Below are 23955 nucleotides of genomic sequence, written 5' to 3'. Positions count from 1 at the left end.
AAAGAAAACAAAAACTGGCAATCCCTGTGTTCTTAAAGGTGCCCATACCTAGGGAGCCCTCTCTTCTACTGTTCTTCTGAATTCTGCTCCATAACTATTTCCCCCACATTTGTTACTTGCTTCTTCTACCAAGATCAATGCCAGAAGCCTATTGGATGTCAGGTTCTGAACTCCTGCAGCTGGACTGCTGTGCTTTCTTGGTGTCCTCATCTTCATTCACCGAGTACGCTACATGGGCTGCACAGCAGCGGGTACCACCACTCTTCATCCTGACTCTGGTTTTATTTCATGGCAGATGATTGATGTCCTCTGTAGTGTTCTAGCGGTAGTTTGTCTCAATTATCTTTACATAACAAAGTTATTAGAGTTCTCAAGATGTCATTAAAATTTTTCAGGGACATTTCATTTTAAAGGGGAAAACATATAGTGTAGTGGACTTTATACTTGGGGAATTTATAAAAATCCCTAGCTGAATCAGTCCGTCAAGAATGTCAGAGAGTTATTGTGGTCTTTATTTGTCTTTTTGTGCTCTTTTGGTATCCTTTAGGGTCGAATTGTCATTTTGTATTTTTGTGGTTTAAATGCTTGGCATTCTTCAATAAAACGTATCTGTATTCTCTCACATTATATAGGTAAAAAAATTAAACTGCTGCTTGGTAAAAAGCAGATGGTTTATGGATTATGTGGACAGTTAGCATATGTGAAATAAAATGGTGCAGCCTATATGGGGACGAGGTCCCATTCTACACTGGATCAGCCCCCTTGATGATCCTGTGCAGGATGCACCTGTGAGTGTTCATAACCGTCAGTTCTTCTTTCTTCAGATACACCGAGGAGATGGTACCCTGGCACCCCTGCTTGAAACTCATCAGCAACTGCGAGCAGAAGCTTTCCAGTCACACATCAAGGCGCTTGATAACAATGGAAAAGGTGAAGGAATTTGAGGTAAATTATCCAAGTTTTTTTTTTCTTCAGATAAATTCTGGAAGAATTAAACGTAGATTTTTCTAATTTCCTCTAATGAAGTTTGGTTAATGTTAGTCCTTGATTTTTTTAAGTTTTTAATGCATTCAGGAGGAGGCAAAAGTTGAACAGGTTTGTGGCATTTGGTGGGGTAAGAATAGAATATAGAAACTGAAGAATAGAAAGAATGGTTGACCTTTATTTTTCAGGCTATATTTGTTATCCTTAGGCTAACTTAGTTATAGAACAGAGCACTGTTAATTAAACAACCAAGGTGTAACTAGCAATGTACTAGTTACCCGTTTTCTTCAAAAGCAGAACCTGCTTGACTGCAGACTTTACTGCAGAGAAAAGGGCACTTTATATAAAGGAGAAGGACCCATCTGTTAGGGTCCAACATGTGTTACCTCTTTTGTTCTTTCTGTACCACACACAATTCATTTCAGGTTGAAAAGAAAGAACAAAACATCTGTTATTTCATACCAAGATCAGATTTGATATGAGTAATGCCTCCTCATGGAGCTTAATTAAATCTGCAGAATACATCTTGGTCTGTACAGATCTTGATTAACAACCAAAGCACTTCCACATTCACTAGAACTTGGGTAAGCCCCATGAGTGCTTTAGATCTGGAGGGCAAGCAGAAAAGAATAGAGTGTTACTGCCTGAGGATTTTGTCTTACTCATCCTTAACTCTGCATTTCATTTTTTTCATGTGCTTCACAGCTTATGGATTCTTTCACAATAATAAAGACTAATATTTATACAGTGCGTTTGCATATGTTGTTCTACAAATTTCTTGTTTTTTTTTTCCTTTTAATTTCTATTTCCTGTCTGTCGCTAATATAGGCCCTTGTTACCATATACCTGGTTTATGCTGATAAGCTCCTAAATTACCTCTCCTTCTACTTTTCACACCTCTAGCTCTTATATGTTAAATGTGCGTGTGTTCTAAGACTCTTTGGTTGTGTCCAACTCTGTCCGACCCCATGGACTGTAGCCTGCTAGGCCTTTTCTGTCCATGAGATTCTCCAGGCAAGAATACTAGAGTGGGTTGCCATGCCCTCCTCCAGGGGGATCTTCCCAACCCAGGGATGGAATCTGCATCTCTTAAATCTCCTGCATTGACAGGCAGCTTTGGTATCACCAGCGCCACCTGTGAAGCTCTATATGTTAAATAAATCTTCCTAAAACACTGCATTTGTTAGGTGACTTCTTTCTGCAGGAATTTTAGTGACCGATTTTTATTACAGAGTAAGGTTCAGAATCTTCAGTATGACATTTTTCTCAATAATTGGGCTTTAGTATCAGGGCATTTCTGAAAGCTAAGCTGTGCGTATATGCACACATATATATGTGTGTATCAGTTCAGTTCAGTCACTCAGTTGAATCCAACTCCTTGCGACCCCATGGACTGCAGCACGCCAGGCCTCCCTGTCCATCACCAACTCCTGGAGTTTACTCAAACTCATGTCCATTATTGAGTCAGTGATGCCATCCAACCATCTCTTCCTCTGTCGTCCCCTTCTCCTCCTGCCGTCAATCTTTTCCAGCATCAGCGTCTTTTCAAATGAGTCAGCTCTTCGCATCAGGTGGCCAAAGTATTGGAGTTTCAGCTTCAGCATCAGGACTGATCTCCTTTAGGATGGACTGGTTTGATGTCCCTGAAGTCCAAGGGACTCTCAAGAGTCTTCTCCAACACCACAGTTCAAAAGCATCAATTCTTTGGCGCTCAGCTTTCTTCACAGTCCAACTCTTCACATCCATACATGACTACTGGAAAAACCATAACTTTGACTAGACATAACTTTGCTGGCAAAGTAATATCTCAGCTTTTGAATATGCTATCTAGGTTGGTCATAACTTTTCTTCCAAGGAACAAGTGTCTTTTTATTTCATAGCTGCAATCACCATCTGCAGTGATTCTGGAGCCCCCAAAAATAAAGTCTGTCACTGTTTCCACTGTTTCCCCATCTATTTGCCATGAAGTGATGGGACCAGATGCCATGATTTTAGTTTTCTGAATGTTGAGCTTTAAGCCAACTTTTTCACTCTCCCCTTTCACTTTTATCGAGAGGCTCTTTAGTTCTTCTTTGCTTTTTTTGCCCTAAGGGTGGTGTCATCTGCATTTCTGAGGTTATTGGTATTTCTCCCAGCAATCTTGATTCCAATTTGTGCTTCATCCAGCCCAGTGTTTCTCATGATGTACTCTGCATATAAGTTAAATAAGGGTGACAATATACAGCCTTGACATACTCCTTTCCTGATTTGGAACTGGTCTGTTCCATGTCCAGTTCTAACAGTTGCTTCTTGACCTGCATACAGATTTCTCAAGAGTCAGGTCAAGTGGTCTGGTGTTCCCATCTCTTTCAGAATTTTCCAGAGCTTGTTGTGGTCCACACAGTCAAAGGCTTTGGCGTAGTCAATAAAGCAGAAATAGATGTTTTTCTGGAACTCTCTTGCTTTTTCCATGATCCAGCGGATGTTGGCAATTTGATCTCTGGTTCCTCTACCTTTTCTAAATCCAGCTTGAACATCTGGAAGTTCACAGTTCATGTACTGCTGAAGCCTGGCTTGTAGAATTTTGAGCATTACTTTACTAGCGTGTGAGATGAGTGCAATTGTGTGGTAGTTTGAGCATTCTTTGACATTGCCTTTCTTTGGGATTGGAATGAAAACTGACCTTTTCCAGTCCTGTGGCCACTGCTGAGTTTTCCAAATTTGCTGGCATATTGATTGCAGTACTTTCCCAGCATCATCTTTTAGGATTTGAAATATCTCAACTGGAATTCCATCACCTCCACTAGCTTTGTTCATAGTGATACTTCCTAAGGCCCACTTGACTTCACACTCCAGGATGTCTGGCGCTAGGTTGAGTGATCACACCAACGTGATTATCTGTGTCATGAAAATCTTTTTTGTACAGTTCTGTGTATTCTTGCCACCTCTTCTTAATATCTTCTGTTTCTGTTAGGTTTGTACCATTTCCGTCCTTTATTGTGTGCATCTTTGCATATATGTATTACATCTTTATCCATTCATCCATCAGTGATAGATTACTTCTATATGTTGGCTATTGTAAATAATACTGCCTTGAATGTGGGGTTGTATATATCTTTTCTGATTAGTGTTTTCATTTTCTTAAGATAAATTCCTAGAAGTGGAATTGCTGGTTCCTGTGGTAGTTCTGTTTTTAATTTGCAGGATCTTCATACTGTTTTCCATTGGAGAAGGAAATGGCAACCTACTCCAGAACTCTTGCCTAGAGAATCCCGTGGACAGAGGAACCTGGTGGGCTGCTGTCCGTGGGGTCGAACAGAGTCAGACACGACTGAAGTGACTTAGCATGCATGCATGCATTGGAGAAGGCAATGGCAGCCCACTCCAGTGTTCTTGCCTGGAGAATCCCAGGGACAGGGGAGCTTCATGGTCTGCTGTCCGTGGGGTTGCACAGAATTGGACACAACGGAAGTGACTTAGCATGCATGCATGCATTGGAGAAGGAAATGCAGCCCACTCCAGTGTTCTTGCCTGGAGAATCCCAGGGACGGGGAGCCTGGTGGGCTGCCGCCTGTGGGGTCACACAGAGTCGGACACGACTGAAGTGATTTAGCAGCAGGAGCAGACTGTTTTCCATAGTGGCTGCACAAGTTTACCTTCCTTTCAACAAAGCACACAGGTTCCCTTCCGTTTGTATCCTCACCAACACTTGTTATTTCCTTTGAAAAATGGCTATTCTAACAGGTGTGAGATGTTACCTGGTTGTGGTTTTGATTTGCATTTCCCTGATTAGTCATGTTGAGCATCTTTTCAGGTATCCATTGTCTATGTGTTGTCTTTCAGCTCTTTGGGTTTTTGGTTTTTTTTGGCAATTCCATACAAATTTTAGAATTGTTCCATTTCTTTGAAAAATACCGTTGGAATTTTGATAGGGATTGCACTGAACCTGTAGCATGGACGTTATAACAATATTAAATTTTCCAGTCCATGAGTATGGAATACCTTTCTATTTGTGTTCTCTTTAGTTTCTTTCATCAGTGTCATAGTTTTCAGATCTTTTACCTCCTTGGTTAAATTTATTCCTAGGTATTTTCTTCTTCTTGATGCAATTGTAAATGGGATTGTTCTCTTAATTTCTGTTTCTGATAGTTTGTTAGTATATAGAAATACAACTTATTTTTGTATATTGATTTGTGTATTCTGCAGCTTTACTGTATCTGAAACGTCACAGTTTATTATCTCTAACAGTTTTTAGTGGAGCCTTTAGGGTTTTCTATATATATTATCACATCATCTACAAATAGTGACAGTTTTACTTTTTCCTTTCCATTTTGGATGCCTTTTATTTCTTGTTCTTGCCTAATTGCTTTGGTTAGCACTTTCAATACTGAATTGAATAAAATTGTCAAGAGTGGGCATCCTTGTCTTGATCTTAGAAGACAAGCTTTAAGCTTTTCACTCTTGAGTGTAGGCTTATCATACCTGGCCTTTATTATGTTGAGGTACATTCCCTATATACCTGCTTTGTTGACAGGTTTTTTTTTTTTTTTTTTAATCATAAATGGATGTTGAATTTTGTCAGGTGCTTTTTCTGTATCTATTGAGATGATCATATGATTTTTATTCTTCCTTTTGTTAATGTGGTGTATCATGTTGATTGATCTGTATTAAACTGTTGCATCCCTGAAACTGTTGCATCAATCCCACATGTTCATGGTATATGATTCTTTTAATGTATTGTTGAGTTTGGTTCAGTAATATTTTGTTAAGGAGTTGTGTATCTGTGTTCATGAAGGATATAGCCTGTAATTTCTTTTGCTGTGGTATCCTTGTCGGGTTACAGCTGGGCTTGTAGAATGAGTTTGGAATTGTTCCCTCATCTTCTATATTTTGAATAGTTTGAAAAGGTTGGTATTAATTCTTGTTTGAATGCTTGGTAGAAATCACCGAATGAAGCTCTCTGGTCCTCTGCTTTTGTATGTTGAGAAGCTTTTGATTACTAATGCAATCTCTATTGATTTCCCTGCTGGCTCAGATGGTAAAGAATCCTCTTGTAGTACAGAAGACTGGGGTTTGATCCCTGAGTAAGGAAGATCCCCTGGAGAAGGGGATGGCTGTGCTGTGCTATGCTTAGTTGCTCAGTTGTATCTGACTCTTTGCGACCCCATGGACTGTAGCCCGCCAGGCTTCTCTGTCCATGGGGATTCTCCAGGCAAGAATATTGGAGTGGTTTGCCATGCCTTCCTCCAGGGGAACTTCCCAACTCAGTGATCGAACCCAGGTCTCCCACATTGGAGGTGGATTCTTTACTGTCTGAGTCACCAGGGAAGCCCAGGGAATGGCTCCCCAGTCCAGTATTCTTGCCAGGAGAATTCCATAGACAGAGGAGCCTGGTGGGCTGCAGTTTATGGGGTTGCAGAGTCAGACACGACTGAGCGACTAACACTTTGACTGTCACTTTTTCAGTCTCTATTAGTAATTGGTCTGTTCAGATTTTGTTTGTCCTCATGACTCAGTCTTAGAAGGAATTTCTAGGAATTTGTTAGAATTCTTTAGAAGTCTTTCTAAGAATTTATCCTATTTCTTCTAGATTGTATAATTTGTTGGCATGTAAATGTTAACAGTGGTCTCTTGTCCTTTCTTTTTCCCCTGTGGTGTCAGTTTCAAGTCTCTTCTTTCAATTCTGATTTTACTTATTTGAGCCTTTTTTATTTTTAATGAGTCTGGCTAAAGGCTTACCAGTTTTTATCTTTTCAAGGAACCAGCTCTTAATGTCATTTATCTTTTCTATTATCCTTTTAGTCTCTATTTCATTTATTTCTGCTCTGACCTGTATTTCCTTCTACTCTGGGCTTTGGTCCTCTTTTTCTAGTTTGTTGAGGTATAAAGTTAGGTTGTTTATTTAATGCTTATTTTAGTATGTTTGAAAAATTAACATTACCAATAGATTTTTCAGTTTTAAGTCTTGATATTAGAAAGTACAGTGAATGACATCAGCAATTGTTACTTCGTGGCCTCTGTAAAAAGTACACCGTATGACAGTTATGAAGACTTGAAGCAGTGATTCTAAAGAACTGGAAGAACAGTCTAGAGAAAAGGCTTAAGAATTAATGGAGCTACATGATAAGCCAGTCATTTCTGTTTTAATGACAGAATTAAGACCCATTGTGGACCATTTCACGTTTGCTTTCCTCCGAGTTTAATTTGTTTAAGAAAGTCTGGTATTTTTTGGATAGATTTATATTTCCCCAAGCAAATTTGATACACAGAAGAGGAAATAGAGGATGATCTAAAGATGCTTCTGAGAATATTTCTGCTATCTAAAAATAAAGGCAGTCTCCTGAGATATTTTTAATATTTAATATTTTACTTTTGTCCTTTTAAATTAATTTATAAAGTAAGGAAATCCTGTTGCTCGAGTAATTTTTTGAAATGGCCTTCCCTTTATAAGATCAAATTTAATCAGTGAGTTTTAATTTGCATGGAGTTTATTATAACTGAAATTATTTTGTCATGTTGAATTAGTCATGTTTGGCTTTTAATTAATTGCTTCATTTCTACCTTCTGTTTGTATGGAGGGGAGTGTATATAATTGCAGCAAGATCCCCATCCTTTATAATGAAAGTGATGACATAAAATTGTCAAACAGTTCTCATGTACATCTAACGAATTATTCTTGACCTTGTTCAGTGTTGTTGACTTTGGCAGTGGAAGACTATTAATTTTAGATTTTTACACTTTTGTATACTGTGTCTCTTCATTTTTGATTTGTCACTTGTTAGGATTAACTTCAGTATAACTCTTGGCCCAGCTGATATGTTGTTATAAAGTGTTCTCCCTCTCCCCCCATTTAAAATGTAAACATAAGTTATAAATGTAAAAAATATCTAAAGAGTATAGATAAGTCATAAAATTTTGTATCTGTATTGTATGGTTTTTTAGACTTACTGAACATTGGTAGTAAGGAAGAAAATTCTTGCTGACTGTGTTAAAATATGAAAATGCATGCTCAGAAAAGCCAGTTTTTGTCATTATTCCCTGTTGCTATAATCTGAAAGCTAAATGAATGACAAATAGCCCTTTTATAAGGCTTTATTTTTTGCAGCAGTTTCACATCAATTTGACCTTCTTATTGTTGCATATGGTTAGAGATGAGGAAGTGCCCAAGGCCCTAGCCCAGTCCGCTTAAGTAGGAAGTAGCCAGTTTGAGACCAAAACTCCTCCTTTGCACCTGAAATTCTATATCCTTTTTTCAGCATCATGTTGCCTCTTTACCAAAACACAATCCTGCCTTTAGAATATGCCAAGATTAAAAGGCAGACATTCTTGAGTGGCATGTTACAAGTTTCTTTTCTCATGCCTCATGTGGCTGTGGTAGAATGTGATTTGTTGTACTACATCTTATTTTTCCTGCTGATACAACGTGTAGTCAATGCTGCCATATGTAGTTGTGGTCACAGTAGTTACTTGTATAAAACATTTTTCTCATATAAAATTCATAGGAGAAAAATGCTGATCTCTAGAGTTATCCTGGAGAAGGCCAGGGCAACCCACTCCAGTACTCTTGCCTGGAAAATCCCAAGGATGGAGGAGCCTGGTAGGCTGCCGTCTATGGGGTCGCACAGAGTCGAACACGACTGAAGCGACTTAGCAGCAGCAGCAGCTAGAGTTATCCAGAAGACTATGAGTGCGGTAGTTTCTCTTTAGTGAAAATTACCCAAAATAATACTCTGTGTTCTATACCAGTGTACTTGGACAGACCAATGTGTACCCAAGGCAGCCATTTTCAAGATCTCCTTGAAATTTTTTTTTAAACATTCATACAACTTTTACATGCTATAGAAGTACTTAGTTAAATATAAGAAAATTATCTCAAATTGCCATCACACTAAATAGGCCTCATATGCCCTATTTTGGAGCAGGAAATGGCAACCTACTCCAGTATTCCTGCCTGGAAAATTCCATGGATGGAGGAGCCTGGTAGGCTACGGTCCATGGGGTCGCAAAGAGTCAGACACAACTGAGCGACTTCATTTTCTTTCTTTCTATAGTTCCTTTTCGAGAAGGAAATGGCAACCCACTCCAGTGTTCTTGCCTGGAGAATCCCATGGACAGAGGGGCCTGGTGGGCTACAGTCTATGGGGTTGTAAAGAGTTGGACACGACTAAGCAACTAACACACATGCCCTAGTTATTTGTGGCTTATTTACTTGACATCCTGCCTTACCCTGCTGGTGATTTGAAAAGCACTGAAGTATGGGTAAATTAATCTTAGATATCACGGACATTAATTTAGACTAAAGTTATAGTGTGAGTCAGTTGTCATTTTTTTTTTTTTTTTTAGTAGCTAGGCAGTATAGTTCACATGACTTAAAATAGAGAATATTGGGAGGTCATAGTGGCAGGTGATGAAAGTTAATGTAATTTTTTATTTTGGACCAAATGAAAGAGTCCCGTAACATGAAGCCTATGAATGCTTCATTAATCATAATGGAAGGTGGCCAAAACCGAAAGACTTGACTCAAGGACTGAAAGATGTTAAAGCTGTGGAGGGAGAAAAGAGCCATTAACATACCACTAACAACAACTGTTTTAAATGAGGAGGAGAGAGAGGAGAAACTGAGGTCACTTGTTTGAGAAGGTGACTTACAGATGGCTTGAAGTGGAAGAAGTTTGACTGTATAAGTAGTTGGCATATTAGAATGACAGTAGTGTCGCTAATCATAAACTCTGGCGTTCTGCTGACTTCATGCCTGCACCTGTTTCCATGATGCATTACCCTCTCCCAGGATCAGTGTTGTTAGCTGTTTTTCCTCAGGCAGCCATTTGAATTAAAGGTTGTCTCTTCCTGTTTCTGAAATACTTTGTTTTTTGCCTATCCCTTGCCAGGGTGATTGGGTATTTTCCTTTCGATCAGAGAGGAAAGATTAAAAATTAGGTATGAAGTATTTCGATCTTAAGCCTAGTGGGAAATAGATGCTACTTCGTTTATCAGTGACAAAAATAAGACAAAATGACGCTAAGAACGTGATGGTGGAATATGAACTCAGTCTGAGTCTTAGTACAATACAGTATTCATTAGCATCAAAATGTGTGTGTGTGTGTGTGTGTGTGTGTGTGTGAGAGAGAGAGAGAGAGAGAGAGAGAGAGGTCAAGGAACAGAGGTGGAGAGAGAATCTTCCAAATTATTTTGCATTAGAAATCAAAAGGAAGCTATTTGTATTAGTTTTAAATTATAGTTCAACTTGAGGTGTTTACAAAAGGCTTATAACCACACATAGAAGCCTGATGATGCTATATATCATATTGTATTAATTCAGCTTTAAGGATCATGACATCTACTTACAAAGTGAATTACTTTTGCTATTAATGGTAGTTTCCCTTGAATTTAAATTTTAGAGAGTCATCATTTGACTTTTTCTTTTATATTTCTGCAAACAAATGACTTTGCCAGACTGGATTTTCTGTTAAATTAATCCTATCACAATATTTTGAAATTACTGTTTCTGGTAAACCAGGTAAAAACAAAACTCTGTCCCCTACTACCTCCAAGAAGGAATCATTTAAGATATCTGGGTCTTTCTACTTAACGATGCTACTTGGATATAATTCTCTTATTTGCAGGAAAAAGCAGTTCTCTGATGGCAGAGGGAGCATTCGTCTTAATGTTCCAGCTCTAATGTTCATATTTTCAAACCATGACAGTAAAACAGTCTTTAATGTATTGCTCTTACAGAATCTTAGGCAGAGGTCATTTGCAAAATATAAAGTGTGATCTGGGAGTCCAAGGCATGAATGGTTTAGGGAAATGAGAAGTGTATGTTCAGAGTCAGCATAATCCTCTGGAGCTTTTTTTTTATAATTCTCAAATGACACATTTTCTATTTTTTGTATTTTTATTTATCATATGGTTATTTAATTTATTATAATTCTCAAATGACACATTTTCTGTTTTTTGTATTTTTGTTTATCGTATGGTTATTTAATTTAGAATTGTCTTTTTAGTATTTTTCAAATTCAGACACAAACTTGTGTTCTCACCATATGACCCACCAAGAACCTAACCCTGAAATTTAATATGTATTTTTTTGCCCAAATCCTAAGGGTACAGTTTAATGAATAATTATAAAGTAAACATTTCTGTAGCGACCACCAAGGTCAAAATTATGGAGTATTGGAGCACCCCACTTTTGTGGCTCTTTTTGGTCATAAACACCTCCTCCCACAGGTATAAGCACTAATCTGACTCTAACGGTAATCATTTCCTTGCTTTCTTTTGTAATATTATCGCTATCCAGTTCATTGCTAAGCAAAATAATTCTTTGTTTTTGATCTTTATATATATAAATGCACATGTATTTTTATTAATTTTCCTTTTAATGGGTTGTGATGGTTTTAAAAAGTCACCTAGGAGATGAGTGTCTCCACATTAAAACAGTTGGTATGTGCATGTCTGTGCATGCTTTGGTCTATGACTCATCCTTTGCTGCTTAAAATAAGTAAGATTCTTCTTAACTGTAATTAACTATTAGATAGAGTAACTAATAAGTTGTCATTAGATTTTTATCCTGTGCTTTGGCCTGTATTTTAATGTTTGGGGTTAAGTTTTGAATTTTATGAAGTTATAGGTTTTAGTGGTGAGCATATAGAATATACTCATAGTTCTGTATCATCATGATAGCACAGATATCCATGATGGGTTTTTTGGTGTTTTTTTACAGTTAGAAGTTATGTGTTGAGTGCCAGATGTCAAAGTTCAGTCATTGAATGTCACTCATTTTCAGAACTCTAGCTATAAAGAGTTTTTTAATATATTAAAATATTTTATCAGATTTTAGGTAACTTAATGCCGTACAGAGTAATTTTTTTTTTACAAGTATCGATTATATGTGAACACCTAATTTAGGGAGGAAGATTTCCAACCCTTACCTTGTTCCCATTAAGAGTAATGCTAGAAGTTTCCCTTAATAGTATTGGATGCCAGACTTTTGACCTGCTTGTCCTTGGTTTGGAAATGGCCTAGTGCTGTTTATAGTTGTATAACTTTAGCACAAGTGGTTTCTATAGCTACTGTCCAGTACCAGATGTAGAACAGTGGGAAGCTTTGATAAGGGGAGCAAGGATTTTTAAACAAAAGCCGGACATGGGTAATTACCCTGAAGCTGAACTGAGGTCCATTATATTCAGCACTATCATTTACTTTTCATTTCACTCTCTGCTCATTATAAGAAGGAAAATCTATTGACTCTTTTCTCTTCCATCTCTTTGCCTTCTTCCTCTCACCTTATTAAAGAATGTATATTATACCTTTAATCTGTTGCCTGAATCCAGAAGTTGGTCTTGACAAAATTAGGTGAGCATCACCAGTTTGGCTTTTATTATGATGACAGCATCATTGGTTTCCACTTATCAAAGAATAAGTTTCATAAGCCATTTGTATCAAGTGTTTGCAGTGAGACTGCTGTGTTATATAAACTGCTGCCACTTTGAGAATATAAATGACTTAAGGTTAATACTAGTGAGGTAGAAAAAATCATTATCTCATTATCAGGAATTGTCAGTTAAGTAAAAGGACAACTTAAACCTGACCTATAATTAAAATAGAAGGCATTTGGTTTTCTTCTAAATGGTTTTCAACTTCATCCCCAAAGTGATACCTTTCTAGGGGAAAGCTCTTGTTTTTAAACAGTAAATTAATTATAAATTGATGATTATCCTTAGGTATATTATTGGGGGATTCTTTAAAAGTCACTCTTTGGCAGAAAAGGGATGCTGTGAGAGAATTTTGGCTTCAGTTAGAATGTGAGTAGGGAGTGGTGTGAGAGATGAGACTGTAGAATTAAGCAAGGGGATCCAGTTTGTAGTAGAGGGTGGGCTGCAGGCAAGGAGGTTGAGGAAATTCATACCTCCCGACTCCTCTTTTTTCTCTATAAAGAAGGATATAAGTTTTTGTTGAGAGCGAATGGAAAAAGTACTATGCAAAATGAGAAAGAAAGCTGTCTTTTACTGATTTTTACATTCAGATAGTTTTGTTGTGTTTTCTTTTTCTGACTTGATTGCGTGCTCCCTGAGGGGAAAGCCATGGCTTTCATCACTCAGCATGTGTTTATAGAACCACTTCTGTCATCTGCTGAGATAGAACAAGACTAATGAAACATCGTCCTTACCCTTAGAGAACTTGGTGTGAGAGAAAGTTTGGTTCTGTAGTGATCTGTGCAAGTTGCTCTGTGAACACCAGTGGGCACCTCCCTGAGGAGATGGTGCTAGAGTCAAGAGGCCAGCATTCTCAGCAAAGCTACAGAGGGTGCATTCAGGGAATTATAGACATTGAGGCGTGACTGAAAGTATTTGGGGAGAGGTGGTTGGAGATAAAGTGGAAAACCAGAGGCCTGCCTAGTGTTGAAGGTCTTTACCAATAAAGAGTTTCAAGTTTATCCTATTGGCGATGGCGAATCCTGAGGGATGTGAGTTAGGAGAGTAACAGAGGTTCTTGTTTAGGAAGGTCACCCAGACTTTAATAGGCAGGCAAGTTTTTGTTGTGGAAAGATGTCTGTGACACCAGCCTGGAGGCTTCTGGCATGATCTTGTGAAGACAATGAGGCTGTCAACTAAGAAAGATAGAATATAGAGATTGTGATATATTTCCAGTTTTTTAAGGAATCTCCACACTGTTCTCCATAGTGGCTGTACTAGTTTGCATTTCCACCAACAGTGTAAGAGGGTTCCCTTTTCTCCACACCCTCTCCAGCATTTATTATTTGTAGACTTTTGGATTGCAGCCATTCTGACTGGTGTGAAATGGTACCTCATAGTGGTTTTGATTTGCATTTCTCTGATAATGAGTGATGTTGAGCATCTTTTCATGTGTTTGTTAGCCATCTGTATGTCTTCTTTGGAGAAATGTCTATTTAGTTCTTTGGCCCTGATCCAGCAATCCCACTGCTGGGCATACACACTGAGGAAACCAGAAGGGAAAGAGACACGTGTACCCCAATATTCATCGCAGCACTGTTTATAATAGCCAGGACATGGAAGCAACCTAGATGTCCATCAGCAGATGAATGGATAAGAAAGCTGTGGTACATATACACAATGGAGTATTACTCAGCCATTAAAAAGAAATCATTTGAATCAGTTCTAATGAGGTGGATGAAACTGGAGCCTATTATACAGAGTGAAGTAAGCCAGAAGGAAAAACATCAATACAGTACACTAACGCATATATATGGAATTTAGAAAGATGGTAACAATAACCCAGTGTACGAGACAGCAAAAGAGACACTGATGTATAGAACAGTCTTATGGACTCTGTGGGAGAGGGAGAGGGTGGGAAGATTTGGGAGAATGACATTGAAACATGTAAAATATCATGTAAGAAATGAGTTGCCAGTCCAGGTTCGATGCACGATACTAGATGCTTGGGGCTGGTGCACTGGGACGACCCAGAGGGATGGTATGGGGAGGGAGGAGGGAGGAGGGTTCAGGATGGGGAACACATGTATACCTGTGGTGGATTCATTTTGATATTTGGCAAAACTAATACAATTATGTAAAGTTTAAAAATAAAATTAAAAGAATGCTTAAAAAAAAAAAAAAGAATATAGAGATTGTGATATATATAGGGAGAGACAGTGATATTGAGAGTTTCCGGGTAGGTATATGCAGCAGGACCTGAAGACTGATTGAATGATTGGGGAAGGGAGACAGGTTGAAGGCTGACTTGGAAATCTGGGCTGAGTAGGTTGCAGGTGTTGTTACCCTTGCCCCTCCATCCCAAAGGACAGGGCGCAGCGCTGCTCCCCTGGGCTACTGCAGGAGGCTTCCCCCTGGTTTCCCTGCTTCTGCAGCTTCTCCTCCCATCACATAGAGTGGAAGTAGATAATCAAACTCCCCTGTTTAAAATTCATCAATAACTTGCTATGAAATTTAGACCAAAATTCAGAATCCGTCACATAACCTTCAGGGCCAGCCTGAACTACTTCTAGCCGGTCTCTCCAATTTGATTTTGAGCCACCTTTCCGTTCATTCTTCAAGCCTGAGCCACACTGGCCCGCTTTCACTCCCCAAAATGTACTTAGCTGTTTCTAATCTGAATCTTTTCACATTGTGTTTCCTCCCTCATTGTGTTCCTAGAATGCTTTCTTCCTGTCTCTTTTTACAAGTAAATTTGATTCATCCTTTAGGTCTCAGGTAAATGTCACTTCCTTTGGGAAGCCTTTCTTATTCATTTTCTTCTCTCCCATCTAACTAGGTATCTCCTTATATTTTTATGGTACCCTTTTCTTCCTAGTATTTCATCACAGTTTGTAAGTATATGTTAGGGTGTATATTGTTTAATGTCTGTAACTCTGAATTAATGGAGTTTGACTGTTTTGCTCACTACTCAGTAAATACTTATGAAATAAATAGTAACTGTTCGGTGATTGTTTGGGGCCCTTCTAGAATAAAAGCAGTTAAATGTATTTAAATCATCCATTTGAAGGAAGAGTAATACACTGAATTTTGTCATTACCCTGATGTCACTCCTGAAAAGTCAGTGATTTAGAAATAGTTTAATCCTATGATATCTAGGCCTTATTTGTTATGAGAAGCAAACAAAAAAACAGGTGGATCACTATACTGTGGAAATCAGAACACCTTCCTTCTAATTAAGGCAGAAATAACAAAGAATGGCAGATCTCTGGGAGAAGACAGTAGTTAGAAGGATAGTTTTATGTAAGTGCAGTTCTCAGCTTTATTTTCTTAAAAGTGAGCGGTTTTATGACATTCAGTTTGAGGACACTCTTGCAAATATATATTCTCCCAGATTAATCCAGAGTGTCATTAGTTCCATTTAAAGTTGCAGCTTCAGATGTTACTATAAAACATAGTTTGTTTTTTTTCTTGAGGATTTGTTCCCCTTTAAGTTAACATTTATTAAATTATAAGCAGCCAAAGTACTTCCCTTTTAAAGTCTCTTTTTTTCTTTTTGATGCTGTACTTTTTTCCCAGATGGTTCAGTGGTAAAGAATCTGCCTGCCAATGCAGAAGATGCAGGTTCGATCTCTGGGTAGGGAAGATCCCCTGGAGGAGGAAATGGCAACCCACTCCAGTATTCTTGCCTGGGAGATCTCATGGACAGAGGAGCCCGGCAGGCTGAAGTCCATGGGGTTGCCAAGGAGTCGGACACAACTGAGCAACTAAACAACTTTTGATGTAGAATTAGTTGTAAAAATAAAGGTTAACTTGAATAAGGCGTGGTTTATGTACTTTTTCTTTATTTTTGTAGAGAATAATTTGCAGTTCTAGATTGGACATAAATGACAATGATAAAACACTTTAGAATCACTAAGGTAAATACGTATTGGTATATTTCCACCTCATTCTTCTAAGGATGAAATGATGTGAATACATGCCAGTGCTCTCTGAAGGAAAACGGCTGTCCTGTTGATGTTCTGTGGCTCTAGATGTTTACAGCAACCAGGATTCAGACAGAGAGGGAAGTGGAGTGCTCCTGACTGTCCGATGCATCGTGGTCAGCTGGGCTTCAAATGCATGCGCTGTACCCACATCAGGAAATACTGTAAGAATTTATCTGCGCCAGCCAGCAGGGGGCACTGTACACATTAAAAAGTACATGGCCAATTGTAAAGCTTCCTTTGATTTTTTTTTTTTCCCTTGGCAATTGTGTCAAAATTCCTCCAGAAGTTTATGTTTAGAATTAGTAGTGATAGGACCGGAAATTGGCTGGGTGGGACAGTGGTTAAAGGGGTTCTGTCTAAAAGTTTAGAGACGAAATATGTACTACCATAATGTTGCTGTTCAGTGAAAAACAGCCTCAAAATGTCACACTCCATTTTGAACAACCCACTAATCTACCATGCAGGAAGTTAACTCTTTAACCACTGCTTTGATGTAATGTCTGTTAAAAAAATGTGTGACAGAAAAAGTATGCGCTTTAAAGCCTGATCTAGTCTACAATTCTGGCATTACTTGATAGCTATGTGACTTGTGTCAGATTATTTAAACTTTTGAAGTCTCTGTTTGTGGAAAATTTAGATAATAATCTGCTGTGAAAAGATGCAGAAAATTAATTCACTTCTGTCAAACACATAGCTATAAATGTATATCAATTGCTTTCTTAAATCGGAGTTTATATGTTTCTTGTCATAATTGCTATTTGTCTTACAAAGTTAAGCGATAGATCTGAAAACTGTGTATTCCTATTATGTAACCAGAATTTTCCTACAGAAATTCTTGATTTCTGGTTATAAAAATGATAAACAGTAGACAGTATAATCAACAATCTTAATATTTTATTCCTGTTTCCTCAAGTACTGACATGTGCCAAAATTTAACCAGTAGTCATCATATTTAGGTAAGGTGGTCTGTAATCTTTCATTGCCATAGTTTTTTTTATTGGCATTTCCTAATTGTTTGTGTATGTTTATTTTCCATGCAGTATATCTTGCTTACTAAAAACTGGCAGAACTCAGGTTTTATGATACATAGATGATATCATGACTGATAGTGATAGACAGATTGGGAAGTGTCAGAGAAACCAGAAATCAAACACCGGGGCAAGCTGGAGTTAGTGAGGGACTTCAAGGGTCATGTTGCTTGAGGATCCTCTTCTCCCTTTTAAGTAAACCCTTGGCCTTTGAGATACTGAGTTGAAAAAAAAAAACCCTGCAGATATTCTTGGTTGAGATGGGCAGGGAATGTGAATAGAGAAGAGTTATCAAAAGGTGATGAAAAATATGTGGAGTTGAATATCATCATCTCAAGTGTGATCCCTGGTAAACTGAACTAAAGATAGGTTGAAAGAGAGAAATAAGAAAAAAAACATTGACTTTGCTATTTTATTCAGCATCAAGGTAACAGAAGTTCTGAATGCTGCAAATGGTATTTTTCATAACGGACCAGAGTGTACTGTTCATAGGTGTGATATTTACATATATCTATGTGGACCATAAACGTACTGAACCTATTATGTGAAACATTTTGTGAACCATGTCTTTTCCACTTAGATGAAAATGGTAGTCAAAGTCCTGGAGTGTCTGGCTTGCCCTGAAGCAGACTTATGCTGTTAGTAATAGAACAGCGCTTGCCAGATCCCTGGCTGAACAAGGGATTTGGAGCTTTGGAGTTCTCCAGGAGTTTTTGTTATGAATGTCTGATTTTGCAGTCAGGGGGCAATCAATCATTGCATAAGGAGGCGTTCCAGTATAGGACTCACATTAATTCTTCTCTACTCCCTGGGAGATGAATAGGATCCCCTCTCCACCCAAGGCTTCCCTGGTGGCTCAGCTGGTAAAGAATCCGCCTGCAATGTGGGAGACCTGGGTTCAATCCCTGGGTTGAGAAGATCCCCTGGAGAAGGGAACGGCTACCCACTCCAGTATTCTGGCCTGGACAATTCCATGAACTATTATTACATGGGGTCGCAGAGTTGGACATGACTGAGTGACTTTCACTTCACCACCACCATACCCCCCCCATCCCCGAAGAGGTTGCATTTCTAATAATAGTCTTTCCCCACTTTTCCAGTAGCATGTATTTCTCTGTCACTGCGTCTCTGTAGCACTGAGCATATGATCTGTTAAGAGGCTTAGTTTGCTTTTACTGTATTTTGAGTAAATCTTGAGGTCTAAACTAGTCAGATAAAGAATGCCATAGCTAGTACATGTTTTCTTGGTAATCATTCATTGGTATAGGTTATAATCATCACTTTGAGTTTTCCAGGCTTCTGCTGTTCATTCCTAGTCTCTGCCTCTGGTCTTTATAGTCTTGTCTTTATTTATCATCAGTTTGTCCTGTGTATATCCTTGAAATCAAAGGCACGCTATCTTGTTAAGCTCTCAGTCTGTCTTCTGAGGACACCTGTCTTCCATTGTGCTCTGACTCTCTCCTGCTTCCCCTCATGAGCTGCATAGTTGGCAGTTGAGGTAGGTTACGTGCAGGAGCAACTGAGCCCCAGTCAGTTCCTGGCCCTTCCTGGTCTTCAGCTGTCTTACCACACCTCTGCCTTTTAAGCTTGCACACTCGCATCACACATTTCTGTCCTGTCATACCCCTGTAGCCCTGGAACATTCGCTAAACTAGTCTGCAGTGCATTTTGGTATAGAGGTGATTTGCATGGCTTAGAGGAGTCACAGGGAGAAGAAAGGACAGAAAGCAGAACCGAAGGATCTCACTGCCTGATAGTGTTCTGATCCCTCTTGTTCAGAAGGGGAAAGTGAGAGGACGTTCAGCAAACTGATGTGAAATTGTATGTCACTCCCAAACGTTAAGAGAAAAGCCTCAGCACTGGGGAGAGTTTGGACTTGTTTGGATTCAACCAGAATGCTGGTGTAGTAGATTTGCACTTTAGTAAGTTGTATTTGATCCCACTGTAGAAAATAGACTAGAGAGGGAGCCGCAAAGGCAGAGCAACTGGCTGTTCAGGAAAAAAGCAAGGAGAGATGAGGAAGGCTTTAACTATAGTACTGGAGTTATAAATGAAGAGGAGGGGTGGATGTGAAATATTTAGGATGTAGAACCTAAGATTACACACACACTACACTAAGTCACTTCAGTCGTGTCCGACTCTGTGCGACCCCATAGACGGCAGCCCACTAGGCTCCCCGTCCCTGGGATTCTCTAGGCAAGAACACTGGAGTGGGTTGCCAGTTCCTTCTCCAGTGCATGAAAGTGAAAAGTGAAAGTGAAGTCGTTCAGTCGTGTCCCACTCCTAGCGACCCCATGAACTGCAGCCTACCAGGCTCCTCCGCCCATGGGATTTTCCAGGCAAGAGTACTGGAGTGGGGTGCCATTGCCTTCTCCGACCTAATATTACAGGACTGATGTAAAGTGAGAAAGAAAGAGAGAGCACTTTGACCCAAAATCACTTTCTGATTTTGATGACTGGGTGGAGAATGACACAAAGAGCTGTGAGACGTAATAGCAGGAGAGATGTCACTTCTGGATATAGCTCTATTTACAACTAAGTAAAGGTATTTCTGGAGAAGACAATGGCACCCCACTCTAGTACTCTTGCCTGGAAAATCCCATGGATGGGGGAGCCTGGTGGGCTGCAGTCCATGGGGTCGCGAAGAGTCGGACACGACTGAGTGACTTCACTTTCACTTTTCACTTTCATGCATTGGAGAAGGAAATGGCAACCCACTCCAGTGTTCTTGCCTGGAGAATCCCAGGGACAGGGGAGCCTGGTCGGCTGCCCTCTATGGGGTCGCACAGAGTCGGACACGACTGAAGCCACTTAGCAGCAGTAGCAGCAAAGGTATTTCTGCCAGGATTAAACTCATGCAGTTCAGCAAGTAGACAAGTTTCCTAATGATCTTATTTGATATATTGACAGAATGCAGAATACCTGGAGGAATAGATGAAGGCGTGTCCTGTCCTTTCTTATGACTCCTCGGTCAGACATTTGATTAGAGTTGGCATGTGCAGAGGCTGAATGCTGGACCGTTGTTCTGTACTGCTGCTCTCCCATGTCTGGTTCTGAGATGTGGACCTTGAGTCCTCCCTTCAAGTCAACTGTCCTCCTAGGGTTAGGGCATCTGTGGCTCCTTACATCTCCTAGTAGGAAGATTTTGTGTCATTGAAGTAATTCTTTTAGTTACTAGAACTAAGTTAATAGCATTTCTGATCCAGTTCTCTTCCTTTCTGGGAGGCCTTTGTTCATCACATGCTTTGTTCCCAGATATACTTCTGCTTCTTGAGTTGAGGAAAGAGTTAGCTCTTTGGGGGACCAAAAAAAAAAAAAGCCTCATCATGTTACATTTAAAGAGTGTAATCCCTGGGTCTGATAGACCTGTGTTCAAATCCTAGCTGTGTCACTTACTAGCTGTATTATCTTGGGCCTGTACTCTTAAATAATTCATCTCTAGATGTGATAGTAGTGTGCTTATCTCTTAGAGCTGATGAGTTTATATTAGATAGTGCTTATGAAGCATTTGAGCTTCCCTGGTGGCTCAAATGGTAAAGAATCTGCCTGCAATGCAAGGCACCCAGGTTCCATCTCTGGGTTGGGAAGATACCCTGGAGGAGGGCATGGTAACCCACTCCAGTATTCTTGCCTGGAGAATCCAGTGGACAGAGGAGCTTGGGGCGGCTATAGTCCATGTGGTCGCAAAGAGTTGGACGAGACTAAGCAACTAACAATTCCACTTCTACGAAGCACTGAGGATGGTGTGTGTGTATGTGTGTCTGACTCTTTGCTGCTCCTTGGTCTGTAGCCCACCAGGCTCCTCTGTCCATGGGATTTCCCAGGCAAGAATACTGGAGTGGGTTGTCTTTTTGGCCCATAATAAATACCACATAAACACTATCTTTCATTTGGTATTCTTTAATTTTTTTACCTGTAGATAGATAAAATTTATTTTTAATCTTTTGACGTTTATATAGCCTGAAGTTAGTAATCACCATCATGTTTTCATGTGCTTGCAAGAATTTGGAAGTATAGTATTCTTAGTGCCATAGAATTTAAGTAGCCACTTTTTTTTTTTTTAATAAAATGAATCAGGAAATCTCGGCATGTTTAATAATTTGTTTCTTTTGTGTGTGATTTTTAAAAAAGCATTCTGGGGCAAAATAGTTTCGAATAAATGAATCAGCCAAAATAACTTTATTTTGGCTAAACCTGGGCTATTATTAATATTAGATATGAGGGAAAGAATGAAGATATTCATCTCATACAGGAATGAGGAAAAGTACAAGAATATTTTGAGGATTGTGATATTCCAGATATATTTGTAGATATTGTTTTATACTGAAACCAGAGTAATAAATTAGGCTTCATATTTTCTAATTGTGTCTCCATGCCTGTTCTCCAAATCACATTAATCCTTGTGCAGTAGAATATGAACTTGCAGAAGGGGATGGGATATGAGGTTTTATTTCTGATTCGATTTTTTTCACATTTTGAGGCGACTAGTGAAATTGACCAAGAAGCTGATGTTTCAGTGTTTTCTGTCAGTCTTCTTATCCCTCGGTTTTCGAATCTGAAACATGACAGTCTATCCCAGTTTGGTATTTCTAGTTTCCTAAAGATCTGTCTGACCATTAGTCCTCACCTGTCTTTGAAGTCTCAAGAGTGTGAAGACCACTTGTTTAGCCTGTATCTCATCTACTGAGGTTAAAGTTGCCAGGAGTGGTTGACGTCATTAACCAAACGTGGACGTATCCCCAGACAGTTTTACTGACCTGTAAGGTATCATGCAGATATAGTAATTTGTTGGAATAGAAGCTTCTTCGCTCAATAATTCTTATAGTCAAAGAAGGCTTCTCTTTGTGCTGAGTGAGGAATCGGAAGATGCTGATGGCTGTCCAGACTAAAGCTGTGGGAGATGGTTCTCCCTGCTTTCCCTCTCACCCAGTAAGAGTATGTGTCCTCTTTGTGCAGAGGACCGTTGGGTGGACCGGGTGAGGTGAAGTAGGTGAAAGTACTTTGGATACACAGGCATGACCCAGATATAAGATGGTGGTATATTTCCAATTCACATGTGATAAAGGAAAAACAACTGTGTACCAGAGAGTGAGATTTTGCTTAAAGTAACTGCTTTGCTTGCAGGCTAACAAAAGAAGTAACTCAAACATTTTTATTTTTTGTATTTTCCAACCAACCAGAACCGGGACCAGTATTCACATCTGCTGAGTGATCACTTTCTGCTGTACCAAGGTCATAATTCCTTCCGTGAGAAATATTTCAGTGGGGTAACAAAAAGAATTGCCAAGGAAGAAAAGTCTAGCCAGGAATGAAAATTTAAGATTTTTGACAAAGGGGAAAGAAGAAGGATTTGATAGAAAAGACATCTGGATGTGAATTTTCATGTATAATACAGAAAATGTACTGTTTTAAATAGCTTTATATAATAAAATAAATTCTACAAAGTACAATTCTTTTAACGCTAGCTTTGTTTTACAGACTATTTTGTATGTGTCTTTTGAACTTTAATTTATATTTGTACTTTCAAGTATTATGGAAATTAAACAGTTATATTTTTGGTAATTAATTTATAAAGGGAACTAATCATATTGAGTTTTTAAACATAATCTGCTGGATATGTTATAGGCAATTGATAGTGGTTGAGAATTTATCATTAGGTAGACTTATTTTGTTTTTGATTGTAATTGTTATACATTGTCATTGTCACTAATAAAGCTTACTGAGGATTTCTAAAATCATGTAGTATACAGAGGGGGTGTGATGATGGAAATGAACTTCTATTTATAAATCGCAGACAAATAAGTAGTAACAATGATCATGGTGATAATGAGAAAGGCTAGGACCTGACAACCTAAAAAGATTCCAAACTCCTTGAGGCCTGTTCACATTTGAAGTTCGTCTGTACCTTGGATTTGCTTCTGCATTCCTAAACCTTGACTGTCGGTCAAGTTAACTACCCACAATTTTTGGTTTAGAAAGTAACTGATAGTTAAAGCAGTAACAACAACACAAATCCTTGATGGTTCCCTAATGGTATTAAGTCTAATCAGAGCTCTTTGAAATAGAAGCTATATTTTTCTTGAAGTAGAAACTTTGCTGAGTCCACATTGTGTCCATCATGAAAATATCTTGTTTGGAAACCACTATACCCATTAATTCAGGATGCTAATAGCTTTCCTGTTTTCAGTGGCCAAAGTACCTCAGCAGGGCGGCAGTAAATGAATCCTCTCTCTCTAACCAGAGCCTATTTTTATTTATGCTGTTATTATTATTTTAGTGTTACTGCTGGCTTTTATGGACTCACAATTTGAATGTGCATAGCTTAAGACCTCCAGAAGACCGGTGCTGCCCAAGCAGAAAGGGAGCAGGCCGTCTGCTACATTCTCCCTCTTTTTCTTGTTCTGCAGCTCTGAATTTCAGCAGATCTCAAACAGTTCAGTGATTATTTTGTTTGGGTTTTTGGATGTGATTTGTGGTACACTGGGGAACATCTAAAAGTATTCAAGAATGATTTATTTTCAGTATTTCTGTTGTAAACCGTCTTATTTAAAATTTTTTGAGGTT

At 38.9% G+C, this 23955-nt stretch overlaps 1 protein-coding gene across 7 annotated transcripts in view; it reads left to right on the top strand.

Moving 5' to 3' along the window:
- Nucleotides 1–23126, top strand: part of TRMT11 (tRNA methyltransferase 11 homolog) — a 61946-nt gene extending 38820 nt beyond the window's left edge. For 4 of the 7 annotated variants that reach the window (XM_061427352.1, XM_061427348.1, XM_061427347.1 and 1 more), the window contains 2 exons: nucleotides 825–945; nucleotides 22572–23126. In XM_061427352.1, the coding sequence (XP_061283336.1) occupies nucleotides 825–945; nucleotides 22572–22703 (253 nt within the window). In that variant the 3' untranslated portion in view covers nucleotides 22704–23126. Of the gene's footprint in view, nucleotides 1–824; nucleotides 946–16334; nucleotides 16525–22571 lie in introns of those variants that run through there. The other 3 variants (XR_009738404.1, XM_061427349.1, XM_061427350.1) reach the window with 3 other exon arrangements.
- Nucleotides 23127–23955: the final 829 nt, after the last annotated feature.

The sequence above is a fragment of the Bos javanicus genome, chromosome 9 (genome assembly GCF_032452875.1).
Source record: "Bos javanicus breed banteng chromosome 9, ARS-OSU_banteng_1.0, whole genome shotgun sequence".
In the NCBI taxonomy this organism is placed as follows: Eukaryota; Metazoa; Chordata; class Mammalia; order Artiodactyla; family Bovidae; genus Bos; species Bos javanicus.
Note: the sequence above shows the minus strand (reverse complement) of the source record. Positions and strands in the feature narration are given on the sequence as shown.